The sequence below is a fragment of the Sminthopsis crassicaudata genome, chromosome 6 (assembly GCF_048593235.1).
Source record: "Sminthopsis crassicaudata isolate SCR6 chromosome 6, ASM4859323v1, whole genome shotgun sequence".
Taxonomy (NCBI): domain Eukaryota; kingdom Metazoa; phylum Chordata; class Mammalia; order Dasyuromorphia; family Dasyuridae; genus Sminthopsis; species Sminthopsis crassicaudata.
This window is the reverse complement of record NC_133622.1, coordinates 104,787,958-104,807,258: the sequence shown is the minus strand read 5'-3', so window position 1 is coordinate 104,807,258 and position 19,301 is coordinate 104,787,958. Positions and strand designations below refer to the sequence as shown.

Sequence of the window (19,301 nt, the reverse complement as noted above, 5' to 3'; positions counted from 1 at the left end):
ATAATACTAATGCAAACAAGATTAGAAGGGAAGTAACAAATTGGGAAAATATTTTTAAAAACAAAGGTTCTGACAAAGGTCTCATTTCCAAAATATATAGAGAACTGACCATAATTTATAAGAAACCAAACCATTCTCCAATTGATAAATGGTCAAAGGATATGAACAGACAATTCTCAGAGGAAGAAATTGAAACTATATCCACTCACATGAAAGAGTGTTCCAAATCACTACTGATCAGAGAAATGCAAATTAAGACCACTCTGAGATACCACTACACACCTGTCAGATTGGCTAAGATGACAGGAACAAATAATGACAAATGTTGGAGGGGATGTGGGGAAATTGGGACACTAATACATTGCTGGTGGAGTTGTGAAAGAATCCAGCCATTCTGGAGAGCAATCTGGAATTATGCCCAAAAAGTTATCAAACTGTGCATACCCTTTGACCCAGCAGCGCTACTACTGGGATTATATCCCAAAGAAATACTAAAGAGCGGAAAGAGACATATATGTGCCAAAATGTTTGTGGCAGCTCTTTTTGTTGTAGCTAGAAACTGGAAGATGAATGGATGTCCATCAGTTGGAGAATGGTTGGGTAAATTGTGGTATATGAAAGTTATGGAATATTATTGCTCAGTAAGAAATGACCAGCAGGAGGAATACAGAGAGGGTTGGAGAGACTTAAATCAACTGATGCTGAGTGAAATGAGCAGAACCAGAAGATCACTGTATACTTCAACAACGATACTGTATGAGGATGTATTCTGATGGAAGTGGAAATCTTCAACATAAAGAAGATCCAACTCACTTCCAGTTGATCAATGATGGACAGAGGTAGATACACCCAGAGAAGAAACACTGGGAGGGGAATGTAAATTGTTAGCACTAATATCTGTCTGCCCAGGTTGCATATACCTTCGGATTCTAATGTTTATTGTGCAACAAGAAAATGATATTCACACACATGTATTGTACTTAGACTATATTGTAACACATGTAAAATGTATGGTATTGCCTGTCGTCGGGGGGAGGGAATAAGGGAGGGGGGGTAATTTGGAAAAATGAATACAAGGGATAATATTATAAAATATATATATATATATAATAAAAAAAAAAAAAAAAAAAAAAAAAAAAAAAAAAAAAAGAAAAAAAAAAGCTGTGGCTTCAATTTAGACCAAAAGAGATAAACTTTCACTTTAAATAGAACTTCATTTCTATCTTTAGATAGAAATCTAAGGCTATCTTAGTCATGTCAATTCCTCATCATTCAATTTGTCTAAATTACCATGATTAAGGTTCCAGAAGAAAAGAGAAGAGAACTCTGAATTTCTTTGTAAAGGTTAGGAACCTTGAATGTGAACCTTTATCTATAATGTAATATGAGTGATATTAAAAACAAAAGATATCAACAGCAATTGTTAACGTTATCATTTCTTTCATTTTCATTAATGTAATAATTAGTACATACTGTTCTCCTGACTGCTTATTTTGCATCAGTTTATACAAGTTTTTCCTTATTCCTATGACTTTCTCATGCTCACTTCCACAAACTTGATTTAATATATATGTATATGTGTGTGTATGTGTGTATATGTGTGTGTGTGTATATATATATACATGTACACATATACACACATACATATACATATGTATATTCCATTAAATATTCAAGCTCCTTGAACCTGCTTACCAAAGAATAATCCCCAGTACAATGAACACCCTGTTATCTTTTCTAAGTCCCTTTGCTTTTTTGTATTAGAAGAGATCTCAAAGGCTATCTACTCCAATCCCTTTATTTACAGTAGAGGAAACTGATTTCTGGAAGATAATTCCAATGGATAGTGGACTGGATAAAGAGGGGGACCTTGAGTTGGAGGGGAGGGTAGAGAATAAGTATTTATTAAATGCCTATTAAGTGCCAACACTTTGCTAAGCACTTTACCAATATTACTTCATTCAATTCTCATAACAACCCTGGGAGATAGGTACTATCCCCATTTCACAGATGAGGAAACTGAGGTAGCTAGAAGTTAAATGATTTGCCCAGGATCATAAAGCAGTAATTCTGCTATATTTCTCCTAAAAGCTGCATCCTATCAATAAAAGTTTGCCACTAGGTCCATATCTGAAAATTTTCAGTTCCGCAAACTTTGCCAAAGACTTAACCAGTGAAGAATATAGAATGCTCTATATTCAAAAATAAAACATCCAAAATCTTGAATGGAATTTTTAAAGCACTAGTTCACCCTAAAGAAATAAATGAAAAAAGCAATTGAATACATAGAAGCTTCATCTTTCTTTTTCTATTGCAACTCTAGGAGTGGCAGAACAGATCTGGCTGCTATTTATTATGAACGCCTTGATGTAGAAGGGCATCATCATGGTCCTTTATCAACTCAGAGGAAAAATGCTCTTAGAGCTGTGGATACCGTCCTACAACATATGCTCAAGTGGATCCAGGTGACCTAAAACAATTGAAAAATGTGTCTGCTGTCCTGCCTTTCTCTCTCCATATTCTTTCTTTTGTCTTCTTGACTGTCCCACTTCTTCAAGACAGGCCCTCTTACTATTAGCTCCCATATGGTAAGTGTAAAAGCAACAAAAGCCAGCATGTGCATGCTGGTGGGTTGCATGCTATCCCTCAACTGGGTCTCAAAAGGATATTGATATCTAGTCATGGTCATGATATTGATGTGAGTTTGAGCTGCCTTATTTTAAGACTTCACTGAGAGATCTGGTTTCAAATTCCATCAAAATTGTCAGTCAGTCAATAAACATTTATTTAATAGTGCCATGCATAGTGCTAAGTAGCAGGGATATAAAAAAGGGTAGGCGTGGGGCAAAAGACATACAGTATATATAAATATATGATATATAATATGTATTATTATATATCATTTATAATATATATTATTATATGTTACATATATAATATACATACATATGTATATAATATATACATATGTCTAGATACATACATAAAAATATACCTACATATATATATATATATATATATATATATATATATATATATATATAAAGTATGTATATTATATAGGATAAGTGAGGAGATAGTAGAGGGAAGGCATTAAGGAGGATAGGGAAAAGCATCTAAAACTTTTTGGCCTAAAGATCATTTTATACTTTTTTTTAGTACACCACATGCAGACTTTATTTTTTTTTTTATTTTTATTTTTAATTCTTAAGTATTTTTCCAAGTACATGTACAAATCTTCAAGAAATTTTTTTTAAAATGTTGATTCCAAATTTTCTCCTTTTTTTCCTCCCACCACTCCCTCCTCATTGAGAAGGCAAGCAATTTTAAATAAGTTGTACATGTGTAGCCATATAAAACATTTCTATATTAGTTATTTTAATTTTATGCTCAAACATTATTGAGGACCCCAAAAAGATTTTATATGGGATATATCTGTTGATATTTACCATTTTAGAAATTAAGATGCCTTCGTATTTTTATGAAAATAATTTTGACCTTTTAGAGTTCCTAAAAGCACCCCAGGAACCTCTTGAGAGTCCTTGGACACTTTGAGAATCACTTGTAATTGGCCTCAGATCTGTGCTTCCATTTCAGAATGTTAGCATGAATGATTTTTATCTGTGAATCAATAGGCGACCTTATTTGGTTTTTTGGTTTTTTGTTTTTTTGCTGAGGCAGTTGGGGTTAAGTGACTTGCCCAGGGTCACACAGCTAGGAAGTCTTAAGTGTCTGAGGCCAGATTTGAACTCAGGTCCTCCTGACTTTAAGGCTGGTGCTCTATCCACTGCACCACCTTGCTGTCCCTACCTTATTTGTTTTTTTTAAGATTGTTTTTTAAGATTTGTTTTTTAAATGAATGGCATAGATTAGTAATACCCCAGAATTTAGAATTTGGAAAAGCTTGTAGGAGAAATTAATTTGTCTCCTATAAATCAATAGACCATAAAGGCAGAATTCTCTTTCTCATTTAATTTGCTGTTTAAAAAAAACTTACAGGATTTCAAGGAGGGAAATCTTTCTCTTCTGATTATAACTATTGTCTCCATCAATTCAACAGGATAAGGGGCTGCAAGATACCCTAAATGTCATTTTCTTCTCTGATCATGGAATGACTGATATTTTCTGGATGGACAAAGTGATTGAGCTGAAGGAATACATTAACCTGAGTGATCTGCTGCAAATGAAGGACCGGGGTTCTGTTGTGAGCCTTTGGCCTGTTCCTGGGAAACATACAGAGGCAAGAAATATTGTACTGGTGATAACAGGAGGAGTTGCAGAGGGATTATTTTTTACTATTTAACTTTCATCATTTCTGAAAGTGTTTAGGGGCAGAGGGAGAGGCATGTGGATTATGTCTCAAGGATTAGCCTTGAAACTGAATTGGTATCTGTATAAGAAACAGGAGTCATTTAAGTTAGCTTCATGCTCTATTCAGTATTGATGTACAATAGTCAAACCAGCCCATTTTGTGTGTGTGTGTGTGTGTGTGTGTGTGTGTGTGTGTGTGTGTGTGTTACGATAGGAAATCTGAATATTCTGCCTAGAGAAAAAAAGATTTGGGCAAGGTGAAAGATGAGCATGAATACTATTTTAAAGTAGGTGAAAGCCGTAATATAAAAGACAGATTAGACTTATTTGGTTTAAAACCAGAAAGAATAGAACTAGACATAATGAATGGAAGTTGGAAGGAAGCAAATTTTGATTTAATATGAAGAAAAACTTCATTCATGCTATCCAGAAGTAGAGTGGGCTGCTTGGGGAGGTGATATTGAGCTGAGGGAAGTCTTCAAGTAGTTCCTCGATGACCACTTAACCAGGATATTCAGGAATGGATATAACCAAATAATCTCTGAGATCTCCTTGAATTTTGAGATCCTATGATTCTGTGGGCTAGACTATCTACATTTTTGCTCCTATTATATATATATAAATATTATATTAATACAATTATTTTAGCCAGTACTATTTTAAAATAATGAGAATGGATTCATTTACAGGACTGACTGATTTTATGTCAGCAGTTGAGGAATGGTACCCCCAACTAAAGAAAGGCATTTTAGGGTTTCATGGACAGTGGTATAAAGCAGGCCTTCTTAAATTTCTTTTACTTGTGACACCTTTTTACCCGAGAAATTTGTATATGACCCTGGATGTATATGTATGTAAAGTAGATAGACAAATCACATAGTTGCTGATATTAAATCCTAATTTCGCAATCCCCACATTCAGTTACAAAATTCCATATATGGAGTATCAACCTTGACTTTAAGAAGCTTTATATAAAGAATGTCATTGGAGGAATTTTAGTGTCCACCTAGCACCCAACTCTCACTTGTGGCTCCAAGAAGCTGTACCGTGCACAGCAGCTACATCTAAGTAAACTATCTCAGCAGACAGACTGAACCATTTTAAGGGTAACCAATAGGCATCAAACCAGTTGGGAGTTTAGGGGATTTTTACCTCAAGTATGTAGGAATTTCCCACAGCAGAATGAACTTTGTTCCACTGGCCAGGCCATGAAGGCGACTGAAGCAGACACTATGGACTGCTTAAGGCTTGCTGAAACATCAGAAATGCTGAGGCATTTGTGGGGAATTTTTACAGGTTTGAGTTACTAAAGTCCAGCGGCGGGACAAAAAGATGCTTGGCGATGACCCTCTTCTTTAACTTTTTTAAGCATGAGAACAGAAATTAGGAAGACCTGGGTTCAAATCCAACCTCAATCATGTATTAGCATGTGACCCTGGACAAATTGCTTTCAGTTTCCTACCTACCTCTCAGGGTGGTTGTGAGGATCAAATGAGATGAAATTTGTAAAACTTTTTGAAAATCTCAAAGCACTACATATAAATATTTCTCCTCCTCCTCATTATTATTATTATTGTTATCAGCCCTCATTATTCTTTTTAAGTGCCCTTCTGAAGGCCCTTCAGTGCTCAGCAGTGAACACAATTCTCCAAACATGGTTTGGCTAGGACAAACACAGATGCACAATTACCTTCCTTCTTGTGGGCCACACTGTATAAGATAAAGAAGAAGAAATGGGTGACCATCTCTTAGATCTTCTTCAGACAGAAGGCCTTATTTTCTTTTTACCAAATGAGACAAGACCCTTGCTACCAATTCCTCTATCTCCTGCTGCAGTTTCTCTTATAAGTGGATCAGGCAGTTGCTCAAAACTATTGCTTATCGTAAAACACACTTTAAAATGACTATTGGCACATCTTATGAACTTCATTTCAACAAGAAAAAAATGCTTAAAGCCTAGTAGCCAGAGACCATCATAAACCCAAATAGCATAAGGAGGATTTAACGACACCCTTGGAAAATTGATAGAAGCGAAGGTATTCATAAATAAACCTTCATCCAAAACCAAGTCAGTCACCTTTGCCAAAAAGCATTGTGTTCCACCCATAAAAAGTTACAAGTTCAAGAACTTATGAGTCAGAATTTTATGTTGTGTGCCTAGGAAAGTCAGAGACTGCATACTGAAAACTTCCATTTTAGCCATAGAGGAATTTCTATTTAAACTGGAGTTATTTGATAAGAGCCGAAAAATAAAACCTCTCCTGTGGGAGCTTTATTAAATTTTCTGCAGTTTTCCAACAGAGATTTTTAATGAAGCTTATATACTATGAATTCATTTGATTTCTTTCCTATCCCTACCATGGGCAGAAATCTCCATTCATGGTTCTTACAACTTACCTGGACCCAAATTCTTTTCTGCTCACCATTTCCCTATATGTGTGGTAGCCTCCTATTAAATTATAAGCTCTCCGAGGCAAGGAATATCTCCCTTTTGAACTTGTATCACTAATATCTAGTGGAGGTCCTGGAACACACTGGAAGCTTAATTAATCAGACAACAAATATTTATGAAGCCCCTAGTATATGCCAAGCACTGGGCTAGGCACTGAATAGTTTTTGGAGACACCATTCATACTTAGTCTTCTCCTACCAATCTGACCACTTTTTCTCAGTCTTTGCTGCATCGTTATCCAGATCCACTCTATAGCCAAAGATGTCCCACAGGTTTCCACCTGGGCCCTCTATTCTTTTCTTTATATTACTATTTTATTTAGTGACATTATCAGTTCCCATGAATTTAATTACTATCTTTATGAAGATGATTTTCAAATCTTGCCTCAAACTGTTTCCAATCTTGCATCTCCAACTACCTTACAGACACCTCAACCTGGAAGTTTAGATAATATATTAAACTAAATATATCCAAAACAGAACTCATGATTCCCTTCCCAAAGTACCTCAAATTTCTTCCTTGCTTTCTTGTAGCAAATTCCCAGTCCTCAGGATCACAATCTAGGAGTCATCCTTCCCCTCCTAGTGCCTCTCACCTCTCTATATCCAATCTGTTGTCAAGACCTGCCGATTTTGCCTTTGCAATCTCTTTTGACACTGCTACCATGCTAGTACAGGCCCTCAGCAGCTCACATCTAGACCAGAAATAATGTTCTGGTGGATCTGCCTGTCTCAGGTATGCCCTCACTCCACTGTATCCTCCACCAAAGTGATTTTGCTAAAGGTTCAGATTAAACTATATCATTCCTCTATTCAATAAAATTCAGTGGCTCCCTATTACTGAGTGGTACTGAAGGAGCAATTACTTCTCAATTGTGCCTTCTGTACCCAATCACAGAAACAATTTTCTTAGATACTTTACAAATTTTGTTTGTCCTTTGCATCATTAACTATTTTTGATCATCATCCAGTTTAAGACCTCAACCATTCATTAAAAACAACCAGGGACAATTTAAAACCTTTTTGGTTTCCTTGACAGGTAGCTGACAAACTGAAGCTGGTAGAACACATGAAGATTTATGAAAAAGAAACAATTCCCACCAGGTTTCATTACAAGGAAGGCAAATTTGTGGCTCCTCTGACGTTAGTTGCTGATGAAGGATGGTTCATCACTGAGGTAAAGTATCAATAATATGCTAAGGAGAAAAGAAAAATCATCAGTGCCTTACAAGAATGTGGCTAATAACTAATATGGAAATTTGTTTTGTATGATCACACATATATAACCTATTAGGGAGAGGGTAGAGGAGGGAGGGAAGAAGAACATTTAGAATTCAAATTTTAAAAACATGAATGTTAAAATTTTTTATACATAATTAGAAAAATATCCATTTAAAATAAATAAGATACTTGCTAATCCTGCCCCAAATACATATGTTAAATTTCCTCTCTGCTCCAACATATCTAGTATCTTAATATAATCTGTTTTCAAATTTTCATGTTTAAAAAGTGAAAGTGAGTTTGATGAAACTATGTCGCTATAATGGTTCACCTACTGATTCAGAAAGTGAGTATTTCATATATAATTGATTTTTTTAAAGTCAATGTTGCATTTTATTTGGACATAGCAACTCCCTCTTAACAAATTCTTTGTAACTGTTTAGAGCAGGGGTCTTAATGTTTTTGTATATCATGGATTCCTTTGGAAGCCTGATTGAGGCAAAACTAAATGGAAATTAAAAATTAAGTAACACAGTAAAATATAATGATAAATAAAATACATGGGATTACAAAAACATGAATGATATTGAAATGCAATTATAAAAAATTTTTTCCTACAGTTACTAGGCTAAAGGGTAAAATCCCTGATCTAGACCAAAATTCCATTTCCTGTAATAACCTTCTACTAAACTGTAATTGATTATAAATAGAACATGAGGAGCATGGTAATTAATTACTTTTAATTTTGAAGGCAAGATACTAACATTGACTACTATATTTTACCCCATTTTATTGCTGATTTTATTTACATTGTACATTGTGTAAAATAAACAATTTCTTTTGGCTCTAATTTTTATTTTATTCTGTATCATTTAATACAAGTCTTTCCTATGTTTCTCAAAATTCCTTATAGACATCATTGTTCATGGTATATTAATATTCCATCGCATTCATTGCCATAAAGCCATTCCACAATTTGAGAGAAAATAATTTTTCCAGATTTTTGTCCTCACAAACAATTCTATTACTAACATTCATGAACTAGTGATTATTTTCTTGCTGTCATTAATTTTGAAGTACAATCCCAGTAGTGGGCCCCTAGGGCATGAATAACTTGGTATTTTCTCTTATTTAAGTCCCACCTGAATCTAGAAATACCACAACAATTCAGTGTTCCACCTGCAATGAATTTAGTGTGTATTAGCTTCCAACAACTGCTTTTTCCCATCTTTTAGAATTTCTGCCATGTCCCCATTTGACAGACATGTCCAAGTCACTGAAACAGAGTTTGAACAAGGATGAGATTTGGTAAATGTGACCAGGGCAGATGCAATTTTTTTAGGCTAGAAGGGATTTTTTACAAGACAGGTTTCAAATCTATTTCAAGGCTGTTTAGTGAACTATTATGGGTATGTAAAAGTAATGACTAAGGAGATTTTTTTTTTTAAGTGAATATTTTAAAAATTCTATTTGGAATTTAATGAGAGAAAAAGAAAGAAAGAGAATCAAAACATTTCCATATTATTTCTTAACATTTTTAAAACATCTGCGATTTCCTGAATATTCTATATATTAGGAAGAGAGAAAATCATGTGCTTTAAACTAATAAAATCCTAAAACTCCAAAGGATTAAATTACATGTAGACAGAGGAGAGTGAATGAGACCTTAAGGTTGGAGTCAGGTGGACTGAGATACTTAATAGCAAGTCCTTTTATAACTCTGTGTCAGTTCCTTCATCTGTAAAATGAGAGAGCTGGTCTGGATGACCTGAAAGGCTACTTTCAGTTCAAAGTGCATGACACTATGTACCAAAGGACATGGATTCAAATTCTAACTGCCATTCACAAGCTCTGTAATCCTGAACAAGACTTTTTGAGGAGTGCTGCCCAGTATGGGGTCAGAGAATTCAAATCCCATCTCTGATGCTTACTATCTAAGTGACTTTGGCTGAATCACTGAACCTCAGTTTCCTCATCTATAAATTGAAGTTGTTGAATCTGATAATTTGAAGATCTCTTCCTTTTTTGAAATTCTTTAAGCATAAGAGTGAGAAGAAATGAAGGCAGGGGGGAAAGCCTATGGTATTTTATTTCTAAAAGACATTAAACAGTGGTTTTTAAAGTAGCTGAAATCCCACATAGAAAGATAAATATCAAAAACATTTTAAGTAAGCTGCAAGCATTTAAAAAAAATAAAAACCTCACTATTGATAATTCATGGACACTATTATTTGTATCTGCCTTTTAGACTCTTTACTATTTTGATGGTTTTTACTGATTACCTTAACTATATGGGAATTCTTTTGTTTCCTTTTCCATAAATGTTTTATTTCCATTATTAGGGGATAGTAAGGGAAATGATGCCTTGAGCTCCTACTTTAATGAACTATTGAGGTTTTATTTATTTTTCTGCTAAAAATCTCAAGAAAGAGACCCTGAACACACTGTCTTTCCTTATTGGCTCAAACCTTTTCTTTGAAGTCTCTAGTGTTTATTATGGTTTCTTGACTGCCAAGAATTGAAAACTCTCTCCTCTATCCCTGGTCGCTGCTTGGTGCCAGAGCTATTAATCTCTCACATTCCTGTTTGCAAAATAAGCCCACAAATGGAAAAAGAATATTGCATATTGCTACTTAACTGACATGCCAACCCATATGATGAAGCTCTTTTGTTGGGCCGGAGCTCACATCTGCACCATAGCTAAACTCTCCCTTTTGAATGTAGAGTCTCTCTGGTCTTGCAATAGCATGGTTAGCCATGATTGCTTCCTGCTTTTGACATGATTAGAAAAACAGCTGAGTCAGTGACAGCTGATAGTGATTTGGTTGGGGCCAACTCTTGAAATCCCACAGTTCTAGCCTCCTTCCCTTCTCCCTCCCCATCACCTCTTTATTCTCCATCTGCCAGCCTTGCATTGACTTGTAACTTGGTGCTGTTTTTGATGAACCCAGGACTACTCTCATACTGGTGGAGATCCTATTCCCAGTTAGGAATGATTGAAAGTGACAAGCTTGCTATTCTGGCCCTGATAGTCATAAACCTGTGCCTGTTTTCTTCTCCCATCTCTGAGTGCCATTAGTAAAATAGTTACAGAAAAGGAAGCAGGTTTTCATTTGTCAGAGAGAATTATGCAGCTGCCTAGGGTGCTGGCTGATAGTTACTTTTGCCTCATGAAAGTAAGGCATGAAAGTAATGAATGGGCAGCAAGATAGAATAGCAGAAAGCACACTGGCCCTGAAGTCAGGAGGACGTATTTTTGAATGTGACCTCAAACACTTAACATTTCCTAGCTGTATGACTTTGAGGAAGGGGAAAATTAAGTCCCTATCGTCTTCAATTTGAGTCATCTGTGTATTTTATAGATAGCAAGTTATTGAAAAATTATTAGTACAGTTAAATAAGGGTTCAGGAGTGAAACAAGGTTGCCCACTATCACCATTACTATTCAATATAATACTAGACACGCTAGCCTTGGCAATAAGAGCCGTGAAAGAGATTCAAGGAATTAGAGTAGGAAATGAGGAAATCAAACTATCACTCTTTGCAGATGACATGATGGTATACTTAGAGAACCCCAAAGACTCTGCTAAAAAGCTATTAGAAATAATTCAGAATTTTAGCAAAGTGGCAGGATACAAAATAAATCTACATAAATGCTCAGCATTTTTATATATCACCAACAAAATGCAACAGCAAGAGATACCAAGAGAAATTCCATTCCAAACAAATGTTGAGAGTATAAAGTATTTGGGAATCCATCTACCAAAGAATAGTCAGGAATTATATGAGGAAAATTATGAAACACTTGCCACAACAATAAAGTAAGATTTAAATAATTGGAAAGACATTCAGTGCTCTTGGATAGGCCGAGCGAATATAATAAAGATGACAATATTCCTTAAACTAATCTATTTATTTAGTGCTATACCAATCAGACTCCCAAGAAACTATTTTAATGACCTAGAAAAAATAACAACAAAATTCATATAGAAGAGCAAAAGGTTGAGAATTTCAAGGGAAGTAATGAAAAAAAAAATCAAATGAAGGTGGCCTAGCTGTACCTGATCTAGAACTATATTATAAAGCATCAGTCACCAAAACCATTTGGCATTGGCTAAGAAATAGACTAGTTGATCAGTGGTATAGGTTAGGTTCACAGGGCAAGATAGTGAATAAAAATAGCAATCTAGTGTTTGACAAACCCAAAGATCTCAACTTTTGGGATAAGAATTCATTATTTGACAAAAACTGCTGGGAAAATTGGAAATTAGTATGAAACTAGGCATGGACCCACATTTAACACCACATACTAAGATAAAGATCAAAATGGGTCCAAGATTTAGGCATAAAGAACAAGATCATAAATAAATTAGAGAAACATAAGATAGTTTACCTCTCAGGCTTGTTGAGGAGGAAGGAATTTGTGTCCAAAGGAGAACTAGAGATCATATTGATCACAAAATAGAAAATTTTGATTACATCAAATTAAGAAGCTTTTGTACAAACAAAACTAATGCAAACAAAATTAGAAGGGAAGTAACAAATTGGGAAAACATTTTTACAGTTAAAGGTTCTGATAAAGGCCTCAACTCCAAAATATACAGTGAATTGACTTTAATTTATAAGAAATCAAGCCATTCTCCAATTGATAAATGGTCAAAGGATATGAAAGACAATTTTCAGATGATGAAATTATTTCAGATGATGGTGTTCCTGTCATCTTAGCCAATCTGACAGGTGTGTAGTGGTGTCTCAGAGTTGTCTTAATTTGCATTTCTCCGATCAATAGTGATTTGGAACATCTTTAAATAATGCCATAAAATATTTCCTGGAGAAGCAGAAGCCACAAAAAGAAGTGGTGAAATAATTTTTCAACAAAAGACAACTTAAAAAGTCAGAAGGAAAAGTATGTCACACTGGGGGGAAATTAGAGCAGTAGTCTAGCACAAACTGTGCTACCACAGCTGTGGCCCCAACAAACCAGGAGCAAGCCTTGGGATCCTCCTCATAGTTCTAAGGCAGAAAGAGTGATTGTGGTCACTCATAGACTAGAGCACAGGCCAAGAGAATTGTAAACGTACCTTTCCTTGCAACACACCACTTTGGAAGAAGCTAAATCTTGACAAATCCCTAGAAGTATCTGAAAACACCTGCCAAAAACCCTTGAAGTTTGAGTTTCCACCTACTTTAATAAATTTAGAAGTCAAGAAATAAATTGGAAAAATAACAATGAAACAGAAAACAGAAACACACAAAAAAACTGAAAAATTCTGAACATAGAAAGGTACTCTGGTGACAAGGAAGATCAAAACACACACTCAGAAGCAGATAAAAAAAAAAAGTCAAAGCTCCAACTTCTGAAGCTTCTTCCCCATTTCCCCAAAATTGAATTGTTCTCAAACTATGGAAGAGCTCAGAAAGGATTTTGAAAACCAAGTAAGGGAGGTAAGTGGAAAATTGAGAAGAAAAATGAGAGTGATGCAAGAAAATCATGAAAAAAGTTAACAATGTGGTAAAGGAGATGCAAAAAATATTTTTTTTTTTAATTTTTTTTTTTATTTTATTTTATAATTATAACATTTTTTGACAATACATATGCATGGGTAATTTTTTACAACATTATCCCTTGCACTTACTTCTATTCAGATTTTTTCCCTTCCTCCCCCAACCCCCTCCCCCAGATGGCAAGCAGTCTTATATATGTTAAATATATTTCAGTATAATTTAGATACAATATATGTGTGTAGAACCGAATTTTTTGTTGCACAGGAAGAATTGGATTCAGAAGGTAAAAGTAACAGTTTACATTCATTTCCCAGTGTTCCTTTTCTGGATGTAGCTGGTTCTGTCCGTCTTTAATCAATTGGAATTGGATTAGTTCTTCTCTATGTTGAAGAAATCCACTTCCATCAGCATACATCCTCGTACAGTATCATTGTTGAAGTGTATAATGATCTTCTGGTTCTGCTCGTTTCACTCAGCATCAGTTGATGTAAGTCTCTCCAAGCCTCTCTGTATTTCTCCTGTTGGTCATTTCTTATAGAACAATAATATTCCATAACATTCATATACCATAGTTTACCCAACCATTCTCCAATTGATGGACATCCATTCATCTTCCAGCTTCTAGCCACTATGAAAAGGGCTGCCACAAACATTTTGGCACATACAGGACCCTTTCCCTTCTCTAGTAGTTCCTTGGGGTATAAGCCCAGTAGTAGTATGGCTGGGTCAAAGGGTATGCACATTTTGATAACTTTTTGGGCATAATTCCAGATTGCTCTCCAGAATGGTTGGATTCTTTCACAACTCCACCAACAATGAGATGCAAAAAATATTAAAGAAAATAACATCTTAAAAACATATGAGACCAAATGGCAAAAGAGCAAAAAGTTAATGAGAAGAGGAATGCTCTGAAAGACAGAACTGACCAAATTGAAAGGGAAGCACAAAAATACATTGAAGAAAAAAAATTTCTAAAGTAGAATCAAACAAATGGAAAAAGGGGTCCAAAAGCTCACTGCAGGAGGAAAAAAAGCTCTTTAAAAAAGTAAAATTGGCCAAATGGGAAGGGAGGTACAAAAAGATCACTGAAGAAAATAATTTCCAAAAAATTTGAATTGAGCAAATGGAAGCACATAACTTAATTCAAAATCAAGAAATGATAAAAATAATCAAAAGAATATAAAAAAATAGAAAACAAGATGAAATATCTCATTGGAAAAAATAACTGATCTGGAAAATATGTCCAGGGGAGATCACTTAAAAATTATTGGACTATCTGAAAGCCATGATCAATAAAAGAGCCTACATATCATCTTTCAAGAAATTATCAAAGAAAACTGCCCTGATATTCTACAGAAGATAAAATAGAAATCTAAAGAATCCACTGTTTGCTTCCTGAGAATATTATAACCAAATTCTATAACTCCAAGATGAGGGAGAAAATATTGCAAGCAAACAAAAAGAGACAGAGACAGGACATAAAATATGTAGCAACTTCTACATTAAAGTTTGGAGGGCTTAAAATGTTATCTTCCAAAGGGCAAAGGAGTTAGTAAGCATAGGTCGGTCAGCTGTCACAGCTGCTGTCCAATATATTCCTGGATTTTGTTCACTGGGCGACTATCACCAGGTTGCTTATTAGGGGTATGTAACAATAAGCCTGATGCTTCTACTTCTCCTGGTTGATAGATTACACGTTGTCTACCTGTGTAAGTGACTGGGATATTAGCTACACGTTCTCCAGTTTCCCACATCAGTGTATGGATGGACACTGTTTTGTAAGCACTCTCAGAAGGTGAAATGGTCAAGCCTACTGTGCCTGGAGGCAAAGGATCCATAGGCTAAACAGGAACAGATTTCACTTCTCCACAGAGTATCTCAGTAGTCTACTGCATACAACTCTATTTTTCCTAATTTCAATCCTTTTCTTCCATCTGATTGCCATCATGATTGATCATGCCTTAAATTTCTCTGGATGTAACCTCAGCTGCCATCATGCCCCACTTGGGGGGCTGAAGCTGGGCCCTACCTTTCATTTCTCTGGGTCAATCTACATTCGGAGACCCAGTGGAGACCCTTGTGACATTTTGGACATGGAGTTTTAGGTCTTCTTTCACCCTGTTTTCTCACTCTATCTCCATATTTACACTGAGCTCTTAGATGTCCAATTTTTCCACATTGGAAACATCAACGAATTTCTCTAGAAGTCCTTTGCCAAGAGGGACCCTGTCTTTCCATGTTCATCATAGTCCGGGTGTAAAAAGCATTTGTTCCCACTATAGCACATCATCTTATGATCTCCTCTAAAGGAGCATCTTTGTGTAATCCCCATTTATAATTCTTTTGCAAATCTCATTGGCATTTTCTTTAGCCAGATGTCTGGTCATTATTTCTGTAGCTGCTTTTTCTCCAATAGTTCTTTTGACAGCAGTTTGCAAATGTCCCACAAAATCTGCAAAAGGTTCATTGGGACATTGCTCCCTTTTAGTGAAAGCCTCCCCCCAATCTTTCTGTCTAGGGAGGGAACCCCAAGCTTTTATTGCAGCCTTAGCAATTTGCTCATACACTGTCATGGGATAATTAATCTGTTCTGAATTCTCTCCATACCGACCTTCACCAGCTAAGTGCTCAAAAATGAATTGTGTGTTAACTCCTGTTTTCAAATTGCATCTGACTTGGATTTTACATAATTCATGAAACTCCACAAGCCACAATAGATTTTGTCCAGTTTCTAAACATGTCCTTGCTATGGATTTCCAGTCATTTGGGGTTAGTAACATTTTAACATAAGCTGATGTAGCTCCATAAAGGGCACAACCTTTTTCCAAATCTTTAATTTTATTCAAATCCAAAGGTGTATATCTTCTTCTTTTTTGACCTACAGATTCAACATCTTCAATCACAGGATATGCATATATAAAATCACTTATATCCTGTCCTCCTCTCTTAGCTTCAACCAATGCTTTTTCTAATCTTGACATAAACTGCTTAACAGGAGATTCTGTTTGTATTTCTGCCTCTTCCCCTCCTCCTTCTTGCTCCACCCCTGAAGGGTTAATTGAGGGAGGAGATGAGAAATGCTCCTGTTGCTCAGAATTGTACTTGACTTCAACCAATTACAACCAAGAATCACCTACCCATCCAAAGTAAGTATAATACTTTAGGGGGAAGTAAACATTTAATGAGGCAGAGGACTTTCAAAAAAAAAGACTAGAGCTGAACAGAAAATTTGACTTTCAAATACAAGATTCAAGAAAAGCACAAGAAGGTTTTTTTTAAAAAAAAAAAAAAAAGGGAGATCAAAAGGTGCTAAGGTTAAACTGTTTGCATTCCTACATAGGAAGATAATATTTGTAACTAATAAAAATTTTCTCATTATTAAGACAGAAGAAGTATAGTCAGAAGGCAAAAAGTTGAGTTGAACATGAAAAGATATTTTAAAAAATAAAATTAAGAAGGAAAAAGGAATATTCTAAAAGGGAGAGGTAGAAAGGGGTAAATTATTTCACATAAAACAGGCAAGAAATCTTTTATTGTAGTGGCAAAGATGGGGGAAGGAGGGAGAATGAGTAAACCTTAGTTAAATAGAATTGGCCCAAAGGGAGAATAATATGCATACTTAATTGGATATAGAAATCTATCTTACGGGAAAGTAGAAGGGAAAGGGGACATGAAAAGAGGGGGTATGATAGAAGGGAAGTCAGATTGGGGCAGGAGTAATCAGAAGCAAAACATTTTTAAGGAGAGACAGGGTGAAAGGAAAAAAAAAATAGAATACACAGGGGAGGGGAAATAGGATGGAGAGAAATACATTGAGCAATCCTAATTGTGGAAAAAAAAATGGGAGCCTAGGTTTGTGTGTAGATGAAGGAGGGCAACTAGAAGTGGAAGAGATCCGATTAATGTATGGAAGAGGAAATATAGGCCTGCATTTTGGCTTCCTCATTATGTAATAATAAGGGTAGGGATTAGGTTTGTTTCGAATAGGATATAGAATATAATTAGCTCTGATGAAGTGAAGGCTATAATTAGGGACAGTTGAAGAATAATTAGTATAGTAAGATAGATTTTTTTTTCTTATTAAGGGTTCATGAGCCAGATGATTCTGGCTTGCAATTATTATTAGAGGAAGAAGTCAGCATGATAGAATTAGGAGTGGTCCTGATAAAGAACCTAGTGAAAAAGGAGTATTATAGTTGTAGCCTAGGTCTGAGTTATGATATAGAAGAGTTAGGCTTCAAACACTAACTAGAAAACTATGGGTTGTAGTGTTGATTCAAATTCAGGATTTTTTGGAGTATCAGGCTAATGGAATGAGTATGAAGGTTGATAAGAGTATTTTTAGCATTGTAGAAGATTAAGGTTTTGTATATGGTCAGTGCCGTGGGTGGCAGAGATTTTGACCAGTAGTGCGAGACCAATAGCTGCCTCACAAGCTGAAAATACTAATAGGAGTAAGAGGGTTATAGATATTGAGAATATGTGGAAGTGGGTATTTATAAGGGTTATAAGGATAAAAAGGGATAATATTATACCCTCTAAGTATAAGAAGGTAGATATTAGGTGAGATTGATAAATTACAACTCCTATAAGGGCTAACAGGAAAGCCACAATCAGATTTAAGTTAACAGGAAGCATAAGTTATTCATGGGGTAGAACCATGATTTATTGAGTTGAAATCAATTATCTTACTTAGATTAAAAACCTATTTGGTCCATTCAAGAATGGAACCATTTATATGCTCTGCCGCCTGTAAGTAGGATAATCAGGGAAAATAATAGGACGAGCATAGATCCTGTTGTTGGTAATTGGATGACTCATGGGAGTGGTAAAAGAAGGGCGATTTCTAGGTCGAAGAGAAGAAACATAATGGCAACCAGGAAACTTTTTATTGAGAATGGGAGCCAGGCAGAACCTAAGGGGTCGCACCCGCATTCATAGGGGCTAGATTTTTCTAAGTATAGGTAGAGTTGAGGCAGTCAAAAGGCAATAAGAACAGTGATTGTTGCTAAGGAGGAGTTGATTAGAAGAGTTAAGATTATATTAATTATTTTTCTCTGGCTTTTACTCAGAACTTAATGATTGGAAATCAGTAGTACTGATTGTGGCCCGAATTAAATTTATAAAAATCAGTCCCAATTCCCAGTTGATAAATGCTCCAAAGAAATGAACGTTTTTCAAGTGAAATAATCAAAGCTATCTATAGCTATATGAAAAAAGCTCTAAATCAATATTAATTGGAAAAATGCAAATTAAAACAATTCTGGTGTATTACCTCATACCTATTTCTATAATATGACAGAAAAGGGAAGTAACCAGCATTGGAGAGGATGTAGACTTCAACACATTATTGATGGAGTTATGAATTGATGAAGGCTTATAAAACCATTCATACCCTTTGAGCTAGCAATACCAGTACTAGATCTATATCCAGAAAGAGGTTAAAAAACCAAAAAGGAAAAGGATCTATATACATACATACATACATATATATATATATATATATATCAGCTCTTTTCTGGTGCAAAGAATTGGAAATTGAGGGTATGCCCATCAACTGGGGAATGGCTTACCAAATTATCATGTGTGACTGTGATGGAATGTATTAGAAATGATGAGCAGAAAGTTTTCAGAAAAATTTAGAAAGTCTTACATGAGCAGTTACAAAATGAAATGTATTGCTACAAAGGAACAGCAATATTTTTATTGCTGTGATTTTTATTGCTTGCGATTATTGGCTGTGAATAATTTAGCTATTCTCAGCAACATAATGATGCAGGACAATTCTGAGGGACTTCTCATGAAAAATTCTA

General features: G+C 35.3%; 1 protein-coding gene across 2 annotated transcripts in view; it reads left to right on the top strand.

The window, feature by feature from the left end:
* Window positions 1-19,301, top strand: part of ENPP6 (ectonucleotide pyrophosphatase/phosphodiesterase 6) — a 133,162-nt gene that overhangs the window by 97,383 nt on the left and 16,478 nt on the right. For both annotated transcript variants that reach the window (XM_074275047.1, XM_074275046.1), the window contains exons 4-6: window positions 2,324-2,465; window positions 4,061-4,240; window positions 7,802-7,939. In XM_074275047.1, the coding sequence (XP_074131148.1) occupies window positions 2,324-2,465; window positions 4,061-4,240; window positions 7,802-7,939 (460 nt within the window). The remainder of the gene's footprint in view (window positions 1-2,323; window positions 2,466-4,060; window positions 4,241-7,801; window positions 7,940-19,301) is intronic.